The 15,973-nt window shown below is 52.2% G+C and overlaps 3 protein-coding genes across 3 annotated transcripts; 2 read left to right on the top strand and 1 right to left on the bottom strand.

Moving 5' to 3' along the window:
* Nucleotides 1-2,923: 2,923 nt before the first annotated feature.
* CTRU02_204537 (uncharacterized protein) lies at nt 2,924-4,057 on the top strand (the record flags this gene model as incomplete). The annotated part of the gene is made up of 3 exons (XM_036721010.1): nt 2,924-3,092; nt 3,150-3,811; nt 3,881-4,057. 3 exons carry the CDS (start codon nt 2,924-2,926, stop codon nt 4,055-4,057), a joined length of 1,008 nt encoding a protein of 335 aa, XP_036586994.1.
* Nucleotides 4,058-5,761: 1,704 nt separating this feature from the next.
* Nucleotides 5,762-7,760, top strand: CTRU02_204536 (endonuclease exonuclease phosphatase family protein; the record flags this gene model as incomplete). Its single annotated transcript, XM_036721009.1, has 4 exons — nt 5,762-6,045; nt 6,114-6,490; nt 6,543-7,366; nt 7,422-7,760. The coding sequence occupies 4 exons, from the start codon at nt 5,762-5,764 to the stop codon at nt 7,758-7,760; spliced, it is 1,824 nt and encodes a 607-aa protein (XP_036586993.1).
* A 3,682-nt stretch (nt 7,761-11,442) lies between these two features.
* CTRU02_204535 (hect domain protein) lies at nt 11,443-15,490 on the bottom strand (the record flags this gene model as incomplete). The annotated part of the gene is made up of 3 exons (XM_036721008.1): nt 11,443-12,911; nt 12,965-15,207; nt 15,270-15,490. 3 exons carry the CDS (start codon nt 15,488-15,490, stop codon nt 11,443-11,445), a joined length of 3,933 nt encoding a protein of 1,310 aa, XP_036586992.1.
* Between the last annotated feature and the right edge of the window lie 483 nt (nt 15,491-15,973).

The following is a 15,973-nucleotide window of genomic DNA, read 5'->3' as shown; positions in this document are numbered from 1 at the left end:
TGAAGCGCGCTCGTACACTCCTATGGTCCTGGAGGAGCTTCTACCCTACGAAGGAGAGGCCAGCGCGTGGGAAGTCAACCAGTACCAGAAGAAGGTCGGGACTCTCCTATACGCCGCAATAATGACGAGACCCGACGTCGCGTTCGCGGCAAGCCGTCTCGCGCGCTTCAACCAGAATCCCGGGCCGAAACACCAACGCGCAGCGGACAGAGCGCTCGCCTACCTCTATTCCACCCGCTACCTCTGCCTCGAATACGGCTGCGAACCCGGCAGCGAGGAAGACACGCTTATCGTGGCGTCAGATGCCAGCTTCGCAGACAACTCCCTGGATCGGAAGAGCTCTCAGGCGCTCGCTATGAAGCTATTCGGCGGGCTTGTTGCGTGGCGCGCTAACAAACAGGCCACGGTCACCACATCTACGACGGAAGCTGAGCTGCTATCCCTCTCGCAAGCAGCAAAGGAAGCGCTATTTGCAAGCCGCCTGATCTCCGCGCTAAACGTACACCTTCTAACAGAAGAAGCGCCGGAAGCGACGTTTCCCGCAGAAAAGCGCAGCGTACCCACGATTCAGATCCAATGCGACAACTTACAGACCGTTCGACTGGTGACAACGGATCTAGTGACCCTTCAGACGCGCTTACGGCACGTGGATATTCACAACCACTGGCTACGACAAGAGGTCGCAGCGAAGCGCGTATCCGTGGCATACACACCGTCGTCAGAGCTTATGGCAGACGGTCTGACGAAGAGTCTCGCGCTCCCACAGTTCCGCGAGTTCCGGAAGCAGGTCCGTATGAGCGAACAGGCAGAGCTCCTGAAGCGGAATCGGAGACGCGAATTAGAAGAAGACGAAGAAGCGTGGGCCAAGAGAGCCGCGCAGGAAGACGTCTGGGCGGTCGAAGACCACGAGAAGCGCGCTCCGAGTGCCACGGGAAGCTCGTGACTTGCTGTGGTACGCGAGTTGTACGTATAAAACGTCCTCTTAGCAGAAGGAGAGGAGACAGCGCAGTAGAAAGCCTACCAGCCGAGGGATGAGCGAAAGAAGAGCTCTGAACGCAGTGTAATCTAAATACGAGGGGGAGAGGGCGACTCGAGGGCAGGGAAGCCCCGATTCGGCGCTCCCCTGAGGGGGTGTGTCAGATTGAGCGCGCTACGCGAGGCTTCGGCAACGCTCGGCAGAACACTATTTCCGAGCGCCGAGCCCCGGGTCAGGGGGTGGCATACCCCCTTCCCTACGCGCCCCTGAAGGGCCCTTAGACAGTTACACACATAACGGAATATACATCGTTCTGAACCCTCAATTCGACACGTTGGGCGCGCGCACGGGTAAAGTGGCTTCAGACTTTTGACCCCACCCTGTATTTGTTACGCTCCGTTTACCACCCACGGCCATCATAACCGGTTTTGCCCAACTACCCAGTTAGGTGCTACGTTGAACAGTCCGCGGGATCCAGAAGAATACAATCCAGCCATCTAGACCCTTTTCAACGGGGCGACCGCCTACTGCTTAAGGGGTATTTACCGGGTTTCCCTCACAAGACACCCCTGTTCATCAAGAAACAGCCCGGCTGGGTCCCACCGTTGTAAATCTGAAATTTAGGCTTTTCGCTTCGTCTATGCTCACCTTTCAAACACAATCCTGGCCAAGCCCACATGTCAGACCAGTAGTTAGGCGTGCTTGAGATGATAGAGGAGTTGAAATGGCTGCAGGATGAAGAGAGTGAGCTTGGCAGTTGGAAGAGACTGGAAAGACTGTTCGCGACAAGTAGCCAAGCGCTCGCTTTGGGTGTGTTTCATCCCAGGTTTGACAACCTGTCCTCCGATCAAACCGCTTGACCTCCCCCCCCCTCAAGTCCCATCTCCTCACCATCTCCAGTGGCCGGTCCCAGTCACAAACACACAGACATCGCCTCATCTCAACCAACTATACGTATTAGACAGGGCTGGAAGGGATGTCAGCCAACCAGCCGAGTCCTCCATGGTACATGGCTGTTCCGCTTGTCGCCGCACCTCGACAGCCACCGTACAGCACCATCGTTTCCCACAAAACTATACCCTTCTCAACTTCACAGAGAGAGTGAGGAAATCCGCTCTGCGGTGGGGCCGTTCTGAATCACCAGCCGCCTGATCAACCGTTACCCACCATCGTCTTCACCCTCCATCAACCGCAGGCGCACGGTAGCGAAGCCCATCATCAACCGGTTACCGTACACCTGGTTCTTTATTTTTGGGTCATTCTCGTCTCCGCTTTCCCCGGCCCACGGCTGCTCCGGGGTGCTAGCGCGACATGGCGGCGTCGTGATGCTTGGCACACACCACCCCCATTCGTCCATTAACGTCCTTTTTCTCAAACCCGCCTCTCGTCGTCCAGACTCCCCTGACTCCACATGCACATGTAGCGTACAGAGAGGAAAAGTTGAGGCCAGGCCAGCTAGCCGGCTGCACTGCCCTCCAGATGGATCAGGATCACTATTCTGTGACATGGCTTGACATGGTGGCATGGCACCTAGATAGTGTTCACCTCATTTGTTTGACAAGACGTCTCAATTCCTTGGCACTGTGACCTCATGGTAGCAATCAGGGCTGACCGAATATCCCCGAAAGGATCCAGGCACCAGATCAGAGCGAGATTTTCAGGAAGCTTATACTCTATATCAACCCGTCCCGATCTGGCCTGTTTTGCTTCCTCCTTCTCTCGGCACTCTTCAGTCCTACATCACTTTTTCAATTCTGGTACGGGTCCTTCACTTGGCTGGTCCAGTCTTTCCTTGTTTTTATTTCTCATTTTTTCATATCATTCCATTCTCTAAGGTTCTGCGAACCGTGTTCTGTTGTAGTTTTACCACTTCAGCTTTTACTCAACTCTTCCTTTCTCATCCATACCACTTCCTTGGATCTTTAGGAAACACATATCTTCTCCAAAATGAAGAGCTCCATCCTTTTCTCTCTTGCGGCTCTCGCCGCCCACGTTATCGCCCTCCCTACCCAGGCCGAGGAGCGTTCCGTGGCTCTTCCCATTGATAACATGAACCTGGCTCCTCGCGTGGACGTCAGGCCCAAGCTCCGTCGGGGCAAGAAGCAGGAGGAAGCTGGTATGTACTCATCAAGTTAAAGAAAACGTCGAGAACCTTGACTAACACCTATACCAGCCGACGGCGCGGACGAGGCCGACGGAGCAGTAGCCAAGAAGAACAAGGCCGCTGAGAACGCCGCCGCAGCCGGTGGTAACGGAGCAGCAGGTGGCGCTGGTGCTGGTGGTGGTGCCGCCAACAACAACGGAACCGCCAACGCCGGCGGAGGCAAGAAGAAGAACGGCAACAAGAAGGGCGGGAAGAAGGCCAAGGGGGCCAAGGCCCAGGGCAAGAAGAAGAACGGCAAGAAGAACAACAACGGCGGCGGCGGCGCTGCTAACAATGGAACTGCCAATGCTGGCGGCGAAAACGGCAACGGGGGCAAGAAGAACAACAACGGCGGCGGCGGCGCTGCTAACAATGGAACTGCCAATGCTGGCGGCGAAAACGGCAACGGGGGCAAGAAGAACAACGGCAAGAACAACAATGCTGCTGACGGCGGCAAGGCTGCAAAGAACGCAAAGGGTCAGGGCAAGAAGAACAACGGTGCCGCTGGCGGTGGTGCCGCTGCTAACAACGGAACTGCAAATGCGGGCGGCGGCAACAACAACAATGGTGGCAAGAAGAACAACGACGGCAAGAAAAACAATGATGGCAAGAAGAAGAATGGTAACAATGGCGGTGCTGCTGCCGGCAATCAGGCTGCAGGTGGCAACGCTATTGAAAGCATTCTCTCTAACGTAAGTCAAATCAACACCAATTTCTTCTTCTTTTTACGATGGTTTGACATGCTGACTTTCACTCTCTAGATCCTTGGTGGCGGTGCTGGCGGCAACAATGCCAACAAAGCTGCTGGCGGACAGAACGGCCAAAACGACCCTCTTGCTCTCCTCAGTGGTATTCTCGGACGTGACGAGGGTTCTGCTGAATTAGTCGATCGCCAAGAGACCGAGGCCGATGCCAATGACGATGACGACCAGGAGTAAACTAGAACATGCCAGATCTGGTTGATGGGGCCTCTAGTTGCCCAGGTCCAAGGACGAGATAACCGCGCCGGAATCGTCCGGCCGGTTTGGATGGCCGGAGCAAAGGCAGCTACGCTGGCAGAGCTGTTGTCCAGAGCGTTGTCCATCTGCGTGTGTGTCTGCGTGTGTTGGGAAGGGGACTTTTCTTTCTTTGTGGTGCGTGCCATAGCTAGCTTCTCCCGACTTTGTGGAGAAGGAATCGGCTTTTCCTGTCATTGCCGATGCGGATCATGGTTTAAAGACGTGATTCTCGAGGTCTCTGCGGGATTACTCAACGGATTTGCTTCACGGGGCTTGCTGGTTTATCACTTTGTAGTGTCCTGGGGGAGTATAGGAAATTGAGTGAGGTGCGCACTGCAGTTTCAGGGCCAGGTTGTCTTGTTTTAGTGATGATACCAAAGAAACAAAAATCAAACAGCGAGTTATTGATTTCATGAAACATTATGTAAGCGAGTACATATGTGGCTTTCGTCTCTACCATAAGTCTACTACGACGATCCTACGGGTGTGATGCCGTGCCTAGAGATAGGTAAGGAGGAAGCCACCGGCGAGGGAAGGAAAACAAAAAGGTAAAAGACAGGGGCAGACATACGCTTAGAAAAAGAGGACCTTGCTTGACTAGCACGTGAGGGCACTGATTGGCAGGCGATAAGGCATAGATTAGCGCCATAGCCTAATCAATTGAACCCCCCTGCAAAGTCGCTCGTCGCTCCAACCATCCTCCTCCGCACCTCCACCACAACGACACCTTCCTTCCCATCAGGCTCGGCCAACAACAGCAAGTCACCACGCGTCCACTCACTTTCGAACCCTAGCCTGTGCTACCATGTACTCAACGGGGGTGAGTGGGCTTGCCCGGCTTGTCATTGAGTCGAGCGACTCATTGCCCGTCTTCTTATAGGCTAAGGCCTGCCTGCCAACCGCAATTTCAGATGGGCCATGTCTATATTGCCCTGCCTGAGCCTAAAGCAAGTCGCTTTTTTTTAAGACTTTTCACTTTTCAATTTTTGGATGTTATTTCCATTTTCCCCCACATGTTATCCTTAGTGTCGGCTGTTTCCCCACGGAGCTAGAGACCAGCTGGGTGACACTCCCGCTCTTGTTGGAACCCTTCACCTTCCCAATCGAGTCAGGTCCCCATCTTGTCGACTGGCCAAGGGCTTCCTCTTAGCCGTGGAAAACGTGCCAGGCACCGAGAGCTCTAAGAGGTCAATTGATACGACCCCTGCGTAGATAGACAAAGCCCGATCTTTGAATTGTCCAGTTAGAATGGCTCAGTAGAACTCTACAAAAACTTGCAATATCGGAGCTGGCCGTTAGGCGTCATCGATAGTCCACTCAAGTCCGAAGATTCGCGTCTTCGTAGGCCACATGCTCACATGCAGAGAGGCACCTTCCGAGATGCAAGGGCGGATGGGCCGTGGTGGGACCCAGAGATGCAGACGGACTCCATCGTCGCCTCGATACAACCCTACACAGGGGGTGAAGGACAGAGGGCTGAGAGATTTCAGCTCTATCCTACATATACCATGAGGCCCCCGACGTAACGCTGCGTTGAAGTGACTGTCGTTCTTTGCTTGAGACGCCGATCCGGAGGAAGAGCTTTCTGATCGCATTCTCAGTCGGGATCCAGACTTGCGACGCTCTGCATCTTCTGCCTTCAAGATGAAGATTTCCTCTCTCTTCCTCTCCGCCGCTGGCGCCGTCTCGGCCCTGACCATTGCCGAGATCAACGGCAATAAGTTCCTCTCCCCGTACAAGGACCAGTCCGTGACCAACGTTACCGGCCTGGTGCTTGCCAAGGGTCCCAACGGTGTCTGGATTCGCTCTACCGAGCCCGATGACGATGATGCTACCTCCGAGGCTGTCTACGTCTTCGGCAGCTCCGTCGGCACCAACTTGGCGGTGGGCGACATCATTACTCTTGACGGCAAGATCCTGGAGTACAGGTACTGGAGCTTCTTGGCGCCCGCGTTCCCCCAACACAAGACCCCTAACCGACTAACAACTGCAACAGGTCTGCGGCGAATTACATTTACCTGACGGAGATCAGCTCTCCTCAGAACGTCGTCGTGGTGTCCAAGGGTAACAAGGTTACGCCTCTCGTCATTGGCGTCGACACCTCCAACCCGCCCACCGAACAGTATACCAGCCTGGATGGCGGCGATATCTATGGCGTACCCAACGCCGTTGCTAGCATTTCTACTGTCAACCCGGTCCTCGACCCCAAGCTCTATGGCTTCGACTTCTGGGAGAGCTTGAGCGGCGAGCTGGTCACAGTCAAGAACCCCATTGCTGTCACCCGACCTAACCAGTACGGAGACACCTGGGTTCTTGGCGATTGGCCTGCTACCGGTCGTAACAAGCGCGGCGGTATCACTATGACTGCCAAGGGTAACTATCTCGTACCTCCACCTATTCACTCTATTGACTTACACGGCGATAGACTCTAACCCCGAGGTCATCGTTATTGGTTCTCCCCTTGACGGTACCAAGAACCCCGAGTCCAAGATGGGTGACCAGCTCACCGAGATTACCGGTGTCGTCACCTACGCCTTCGGCTTCTACCGCATCCTCCCGCTGACCGCCATCACCTTCGTTAAGGAGGTCGTCAACGACGCCCCTCCCACCTCCCTCGTCAGCAGAGGTGACTGCAGAGGCATTACCGTCGGCGCCTACAATGTCGAGAACCTTGCCCCCACCTCCGCTCACCTTCCTGCCGTTGCCGCCCACATCATTGACTACATGAAGACCCCTGACCTTATCTTCGTCCAGGAGGTTCAAGATAACACCGGTCCGACCAACAACGGAGTGGTTTCCTCCAACATCACTCTGTCTACTCTGACCGCCGCCATTGAGAGCCAGACCAACGGCAGCGCAGTTTACGACTTCATCACCATCGACCCGGTCGACGGCAAGGACGGCGGCCAGCCCGGCGGCAACATCCGCGTCGCCTACCTCTACAAGCCCGACGTCATCGAGCTGTGGAAGCCTAACCCTGGCAGCAGCACCGACGCCAATGAGGTCCTGCCCGGACCCCAGCTCAAGTACAACCCCGGCCGCATCGATCCTGCCAACAGCGCATGGGACGCCAGCCGCAAGCCCCTCGCTGCCGCCTGGCGTGCCGTCAAGGGCCCCCAGAACAAGATTTTCTTCACCGTCAACGTCCACTGGGCTTCCAAGGGCGGCTCCTCCTCTCTGCACGGTGACCCTCGCCCACCCAGCAATGGCGGAGTCGACCAGCGCACCCAGCAGGCCGAGATCACGGGCGTGAGTTCCACAATTTTCCTTCACAACTTGAACAAAACTAACAAAGAGACACTAGAACTTCATCGGCCAGATCCTCGCCGCGGACCCCAACGCCCGCGTCATCGCTAGTGGTGACTTCAACGAGTTCACCTTCGTTGAGCCCCTCACCACCTTCACCGCCAAGTCCGGTCTCGTCGACCTCGATGAAGCCGTTGGCATCCCCGTCACCGAGCGCTACACCTACGTCTACGACATGAACGCCCAGCAGCTCGACCACATGTTCATCAGCCCTGCTCTGGTCAAGGCTAACCAGACCCGCTATGAGCACGTTCACATCAACTCGTGGGAGCTGTACGACAACCTCGTCAGCGACCACGATCCTTCCGTCGCGCAGTTCAACGTCTGTGGCTGCTAAGTCCTTAGCTATAGAAGTTGGAATTAATGCGGTATAATCATTATTTGGGCACTTTATAATGAAGAAATAGGAAAATGAAAACGGTGTATGAGGACAATTTGGTAATGGCATGAATCTGAGCTGTATCATCTTATGTAATGTGATGAATTAATACAGATTAAATCTGTAGAGGGAACGCTCTGAAACTTGAAAACTATCCGTTGCAGCAAGTTTGAATTGGAATACTGTAAATATCCTGTCGGAAAAAGAAACCCAGGCGTAACTATCAGAAAAATTTCACAACGTAGAATGTCGTCAGACAATGCATATATCCTCCCACTTTATCTCCCCTGTCGTCTGCGAATAGATGTCTGGCAGATGTTTAGCGGTAAATGCGTCCTGTAGGGGAAGCAGATGCTGTTCAGTCTCGCGTGCGAGGTCGAGTAGGAGGTACCATACTTCGCTCCCCGAACCCTCTGCGAACTGTTCTAATGAGTCATTCTCAAATTCTTCCCACATTATCAGAAACTTTTGTCCCCATGTTAAATGATATTCATCAGACAAGGTCCATTCAGAATTCGGCCGCAGTTCCATGGAATTCATTAACCACCTCAATACTCGGATTTTTTTTTTGGTCCTTTAGACTATCAAACTCAAATAAGAGTCTTCTGAAAATCCTCGACTTCACGGCCAGAGATTGTTCCATAAGATCTTGAAGGAACATTTCAGGTGACATATTTCCCAACTCTATGTTCTTCAACTCTAACCCAAACGCATTTCCGACCATTTTGAGAATCTGGGTGACGAATAGTTTGTTGCAATACGCGGGATCCCAGGGAAACTTGCGCATAGTATTCGCAGTCGCAACGCTGGGCTTTGGCGGTTCTTCTTCATCGATGATATTCCCTTTTGACCCAAAGTCCCACTATATTTGCATCAGAAATAGTTCGATTCCACATAGATCTGATGATGACTGCTCTAAAATTCCTCTGCATTTGCTATTCTTTTCGTATGTTTCGTGTGCGCGAGTCTCTTTATTTCGTTGTATTCGAGGCTCCAACTTTGCGTGCAACGCAGCTTGAAGGTCGAGGGGACTGTTTTTGGGCGTCAAAACACTCAAAGTTCTGGCATTGGAGTCCTCAGAAGTGCATTGACTTCCGTTAGAGCTCATGGAATGCATTTTTAAGAGCGCAGGTAAAGCGTCGTAGGTGCGAGCTTTCTCAAAAGGATAGTAGCGGTGTATAAGGCGACATACATCTCTAAGATCGTCCCATATCTGTGTAGCGAACCATGCTTCTGATGTATAATTTAGTAGTATGTGATTCCAAGTCGATAAAAGCAGGAGTGTCTTTCGGTTTAAAGAGTTCCGAAAGCTCGCTGCGCAGCCAAAGTGAGGTGGGTCGCAAATGGCAACGAAAGAGTGTTTGGCTGTGTTATCAACTGGCCGGAGAACCAACAGATGATTGGGCAAACCTGCTACCAGGAAGATTTTGTCCTTATTTTGGGCCCGATTTGTATTACCACCCAATGTGTGCTGCTGGCGTCTAGATGACTCTGGTTCATAACGAAGACCAGTGATCACACCCGGACGGCAGGTTGCCGCCCACCTGCTAAGAAAACAATCGCCGAGGCCAACGAGTGGAACTCCCTTCATGATTAGAATACGGCTATGGTGAAACCTCGGTATGGAATGATTAAAGACCATGTTAGAGGTACTGCCAAGTAAGGGAGCAATGGGAGTTTGAGTACTCCGGTCAATCCAGTCGGTTGCTGATGACCAGTCGACAGCCCAAGAGGGTATTTTGTGTGAGGAAGACGGGCTCAACACAGCAAAACAACGCCACCAGAGGTAGATGTTGCGCTGTAGAATAAATGCTGTTACACCACTAAAGACCTGCTCTCTGCTAAGGGAGTAGTCGGGAACCAGGCCAGCATCTTGTGTGCCAGTAAATAAGCCTAACAGAGCGAATACCCTGTCCCTTGCGTCTGACGCGCGGCACCTTCCCGTTGCGATGAGTAGTTCAAAGAGTTCTTCCAAGTCTCTATGTTTCGGTTGAGTTACAAGATAAAGCCAAGGATGTAACTGGCCAAGTCGGGTGTGATTGATCTTTTCGATGTTCCCTGACGGAGTGTCCGTCATATACGCCTGTGTGCGTTTTGTCAAAAAGTCCCGCCACCTAATCCCTTGTGATCCAAGGAGTACACAGGCATATCTCGCAGATGCAATTTCTTGTATTACCCAAGTTCGAGTGAAGTAAGGTCTGTTGCTTACGTCGGTGCTTAATTTGAGGGTGTTGCCTTGGTTCTCAAAAACCCAAGGTGCGGTCTCTGGCTCAGGATCATCGGTGTCTTCGCCCAAAAATATATAAGAACTTTGGAAGCAGTTGCATATATGTATTGCATTATGCCAACCTGGTGTGACCTCTCTTCACTATTTTTCTGATTGATGCAGATTGCATCAACCCACAGCTTCCTGCTCCGGTTGGGGAAACGTAATCGCCGAAGTGCAGTGGCACAGTTGACTGTGACGAATAAGACATCGCAACGCTTTCCAACGTAAATTCGTTCCGAATTACAAGTGTCTCCGTTAAGATTGGCCCAAGTGTATGATAACGCTTCATATTCTGGTTTTGTTTGCAAATCCATGGTCCGCAGCTCACAACGTATGGGATCGTGGTATTTGCCCCGAAGCAGGTGAAGAATGCGGGGTTTTCGGGCGCTCAGAGGCTCATATAACGATGATTCTCTCTTATGCTGTTCAAAAACCTGTGTATTTTCGGATACTGGTGGTTCTGATGTTGAGTTTGGCCATCTTTGCTCGGGGATTCGTCTGCTTGCTTGACGCTATGCTTTTTCAGGTTCGCCTCTCCAGGAACATCCTCCACACATGAGAGTGAAGAGGGCCAACATAGTTTGAAATCAGCTTTGAGCGGTGGCTCAAACACCTGTTGTTGCGAACCCTTGTGGCTTCTGTCATCAAGCATTCCGTTCTCTCCACAGTGGAGGCATGACGGGGCACCAAGCCCGTCCAAGAAATAAATGTCAGGACGCCGGCAACTGGAGGCGTGCCAATTGATCATTTTGAATTCTCTTGACATACGACTAATTGTTATCAAGAGTTTGGCTTGGTCACTCGAACTGTGGAAAGGTTGATTAAAGTAGGAGCTTTGATCCAAATGAAAAGGCTGCGAAGAAGAAAGCGAAGGTCAATCAGGTTCTGCCAACTCAGCAAGCATGAATCACGCATCGCAGCTCAGCCCCGAAGACATAAACCCAATTAATGCCGTGTTTTTCTCAACAGCCCCTCACGAGGCGCACAGCAACGTGGCAATGGCGATACGAAGAAGAGGCCACCAGTAAGGCTGCGAAGGCTTTATCAAAGTGGTTTGAGACACTGAATGCTTCCAAGACCACTCTGCTTTAGTATGGTAGTAGCAGATCCTAACTGGAAAAACTGACTAGCTGCCTCCATCGCCAGATAATTCTGGGGAACTAACATCAGTCTGAGCTAGTCCTGCTCTGCGCACATTTCTGGCCCACGTGGGATGTAGACAGTGAGGAAACAAATCATTGACTTTGGCCGGAGCGCAGCTTCTCGCTTTTGTCTCGATGTATTAGGGAGCATCGAGGATATCGAGCCTAAAGGGAGTTTAACCCATCCTACCACCTATACCTCTAACATACAACTCCTCGCCTTTTTTCGCTAAGCAAACCCAAAGCCCTGTGCATTTTCCAATGCCATAGAAAGCCTCTCTCTCAGAACCTCCTTATCTTTGTACTCAGGTAGCAATAATGTACCGTAACATGTGTACGCTGTGGGCAAATGTCCACCCTCGCCTTCCTCCTCGCCGTTCCTTTGGACAACGAACTGTAAATTCTTCATTCCTCCAACAGGAACACGGTCTGAAGCTGTCACAAACTCCAACAGTCTCCTCTTCATCTTTTCATCGTAACGCTTAACTATCGACCAGAAGTCGCGAACACTGCGATGGCTAGCATCCCAGCCCACATATCTCGTGTACCTGCGTAGCTCAGGTATGTCAATCTCCTGAACGCCCTCTACAACGGATTGAAGAAGTGAGGGTGTCAGCAATTGAAGCGCTTTAGGGTGAAGACAAGCACGGAAGCCGCGCTCGAATGCTTCGTACTGCGGGCGAACAGAAATATCCGTGAGGTATCGGATGTAGTCGCTCACATAGGCATTCCTGTTTTCGTTTGTTACCATCGGCGCGTCCTCTGGGTTCTCGTCCCCCAGTGACCTCTCTGCCGATGCTTCAAACTGTGGCCAGCCGCGACCTTGAGGGCCCATTTCCCTGGACACGGGTTGGCCAAACATGGATACTGAGAATTCGTAGGTGCGTGAGAAGACATCCTCCACCAGCCCGTTGCTCTCGTCCCATTCCAACAAACTTGTCAAGCCCATGGCAAGGTCTGGCCATCCATCGGCAATGTGATACAGCTCATCCACGGGCTCACCAAGGAGCTTGCGATAAAGAACCTTTGGAAAAGTAATCGGAAGTGTCAAGCCATTATACACGGCCAACGACATTAGTAGGCCAAGAATCTCAAATTTCCAGACTGGAACCACGGAACCAGGGACGAACCAAGCCATTCGCGTTCGCTCATCCACTGTAAAGGCGCCGTAATCAGGGTTCAGACACTCGGCTACGGCAAGTCTGAAAAACTCTTGTTGGACTCCGCCTGAATCGAACCCCTCTTCGCCAGCTTCTTCGCCGAGATGAATCTTTAGTGGCCTGTGCAACTCTCTGTCTTCCCGTCGCCATAGCTGATCAAAGGCATCTCTAATGACATGTTTCCTGCTGATCTCAAGAATCAAATACTTCGAAGACGCCGTCTTGAGGAGATCCTGCAGTACGAGCTTGTGATGCGGGTTGGTAATGAGGCCACCCGGGGCAACGATGGCCTTCATCCTAGTCTGCAGAGAGCTTGATTCTTCGTAACTTCGACTCATCTTCGAGAAGTTTATGGACCGGAAATATGATACAAGCGTAGAGGGGTCAAAGATGAAAGGGAAATCCAGCAGATGTCTCTTCTGCCTGGACGACGTATGAGAGAGCCAGGCGACAGGCATGTTAATAGAATCAAGCCTATCAGCAAAGTAATCCACTCGGAAATGGGGGTCTCCAATGAGAAGGGATTGACGTTTCTCATCTGCTTTCTGTTAGCTGAAGTACTGATTAGGATATGACTTGAAGCAAACTTACACATCGCTGCAATAAGCGACAGAGCCCCGCCGAAGGAGCTGTCACACGAAATTTCTGGCTTCCCATCCCACTCTTGAAGCATCACAGTTTTGGCCCAATCCAACAACAAGGTAGAAACCCTTGTTTCATGCCCGGCTCGGTCGAGCTGGTCCAATTCCGAGTTAGATGCTACCTCCCCACTAAGAGAATCCAGCTGGGCAAGGAGCGGACGGAGAGCGTCAAGATCGTGATCTTTGTCATCAGTGTCATCTTCTTGAGCAGCCATCTCCGCGAAACATTTGCGTGCTGATATAGCCGCAAACAAACGTCTTGCCAGTCGGAGCGCAAGATCATTCGAGAAAGCGTCGTCGTAGAGAAGGCAAAGCCAGGCTGGTTGTCGTGCCAAAGCACCACTTCCAGCTAAAGTCAGACCATTCGAACGGATACGAGACATGTCAAAAAGCGTTCTGGAGTCTGTGATCAATGGAGCTGCCGCCACCAAGGCATGTAAACAAATTGATAGCAGCTGGCCTGCTTCCACATTATCTAGCGACCGTTCGTGACGGCGGAAGACTCTGGCGGTAGGAGAGCGAAGCGACTGGAGCGACTTTGGTGCACCAAAAAGACTCCCAGACGCCATCCACAAGCTGTGGAAAACGAGACTGGGGGCGACGCGGGTAAGTCGCAGCATACAGTACCAAATGGTGTGGGAGTCGAGCAATCCATCGTCTTTAACAAAGGAAGACACCAGGCTCTGGGGATCGCTTAGAATATTGAACAGACTCTGCTCGATGAAGAGTTTCCACTGTCTCCGCAATCGCTTTGGATAGTTGCTGCGTGATGTCTGCTTCCTTTGCATTTTCGGCCGGTCCTTAAGCCCAGAATATGTGCTCGTAATTTTGGAAGGGTCAAGCAGATGCGGTTCCGAGGTACCGTCATCCTGGAGAATGTCGCACATCAAGTCAACAACTTCGACATTCAGCGAAATCAGAGATTGTGGGAGCATGTTGTCCGCGATTGATGCTTCTACTGATTCCTCGTTTTGCTTGGAATCGTCTGCAGGTGGTATGGGTTGAGCAGGTTGGGGCTGCGATGTGGATTCTACTTGGATCTTCAAAGACTCCACTGGAGGTTCGCCGTTGCTCAAACTTGATTTTGGTAATGACTCGGGCTCCTGAACAATCTTGACTGTATGGTTCTGAGGCGGGACGTTATCAAAGAAGGACGGCGTGGAAGGGATTTCTGGAATCGCATAAGGGTTCACATGAGCTGCCTTTGGAGGCCTTGGTGGTGGTTTCTCATGAGATCCTCCATTCAACTTAGGGGAGACCAAGCCAGAGGTGACATCTTCGGATAAGGAACTCGCCGGGTATGGTTCGATAGACAATTTTCTCTTGGGTTTTGAATTCGCCCGCACCCGTGCACTAGAGCTTCTTTTGGGTTTCCCCGGTCGAGAGCTGGAAAGAGTCGAACTCGAGTTGTGGAGCTTCTCTGAGGCTTGTTCTAAGGCCGCATCAGGTCCTTGATCAACCGTTGGCTCTGGTAAGTCGCTCTGACTCTTCCCATCGGTGTATATAACTGGTGATATGGATTGAATGGGTGTCGACTGGCCCGATGGTTTCTGAGATCTTTGCAGTTCCTCCTTACCAGGGCTTGGTGTAGTGTTTGCTTCGAGAGCAGCAACCCTTTGAGACATGGCATCCAGACCTGCTGGAGTGAGCCATTCCAGCATTTTGAAGGCAACGCTGCCGAACACATTCGCCGCAAATGAGCGGTAGTCCTTGCTAATGGGGCGTTCGGATATCTTTACAGGTACATTTGCTGTACCTGTTGATGAGTCGAAGTGCGACCGTTCATTCTGCGCAGATGCTACATGATGACTTGACTCGTCCATATCTGTGAGAGGCTTGTTAGACCCCCTGGTCTCACCATTCACCCTGACAGCCGAGCCTGATTTCCGTCGCCGTGAATCCTTTGGGGCAGTAGAGCGTTTCGAGAAGGGATCGCTGAAAGCCGGTGCAGTAGTGTTCGGGGAGAAGATGAGTGAGTTCAGTGCGGCTGGCGGTTCTTTCGAGGGTTTAAGATGAGGACAGAGTCCATTCTCCGGATTATCTTGGCTGGCCAAATAGACGGCCAGTGTCCTCGCGCTCGTGGTATTGTACCGCCTGATCGGAGCCTTTCCAGCGAGGCGTTTGCGGCAAGAGAAGCAGGTTGACGTCGTACATGACTTGGAGTCGCATCCGTATCGTAGCTGCAGGATGTATCTACAGAGCAATCAGTTAGCTCCAGCCCTTGAGATACAGAGGTGGCAGTAAGTCCTGCGTACATCTCAACGAGGATCTGAAAATTATGCCGACGGCTGGCGCGGTGAATTGCGTAGACTCGTTTGGGGTTCTCGATGTTCTGGACCATGTCCCTCAACTCTGGTGGCGCATCGGCTGGCAGGCGCGCAAAGGGCGCGTCTTCCCAAAGACCGGCAAGTACATCGGCATCAAATGTGTTGTCGGGCTGAGGGCCCTGAGAAGGGCGACGCATATCTCGCGTCATGTCATTCGGATCGTAGGAGCTCTCGATTTTGATGCTGGATCAATACGGCTTTCGGCAGGGTGGTGATGAATACGTAAGCGCGGAAGGGAGCGACGAAGGGGAAATGAAGGAAGAGACGGTGGAAATAAAGTAGGATAAGGGTTTGGGGGCGGTGTTTTTTGCGGTTAAATTCTAATGGTACAAAGATATTACAACCACCAAGCGATAGACAGCTGGGGTATGCAGAGAAGATGTTGACGATGGTAAATGATCTTGTTCCCGATGACGGGTGGGCAAGGAAGCAGGTGGATTGGTATCCTCTATGCTGACGGCAGGACTGGGCACCGTATAGCCACGCCACGAGGCTAGTCGATAACACCGTGCGATCCCAACAACAATGAGCACGGCGGCCGGGGGAGTGCTTGAAGAGTGGGGCCGGGAGGACGGGAGCAGGCAATCAGAACGTGGAACATTCCGCGAAGGGTCTGATTTAGTACCAAGCAT

This window comes from Colletotrichum truncatum (assembly GCF_014235925.2).
Source record: "Colletotrichum truncatum strain CMES1059 chromosome Unknown Contig_0002, whole genome shotgun sequence".
Lineage (NCBI taxonomy): Eukaryota > Fungi > Ascomycota > Sordariomycetes > Glomerellales > Glomerellaceae > Colletotrichum > Colletotrichum truncatum.
This window is presented reverse-complemented; position numbering and strand designations above follow the sequence as displayed.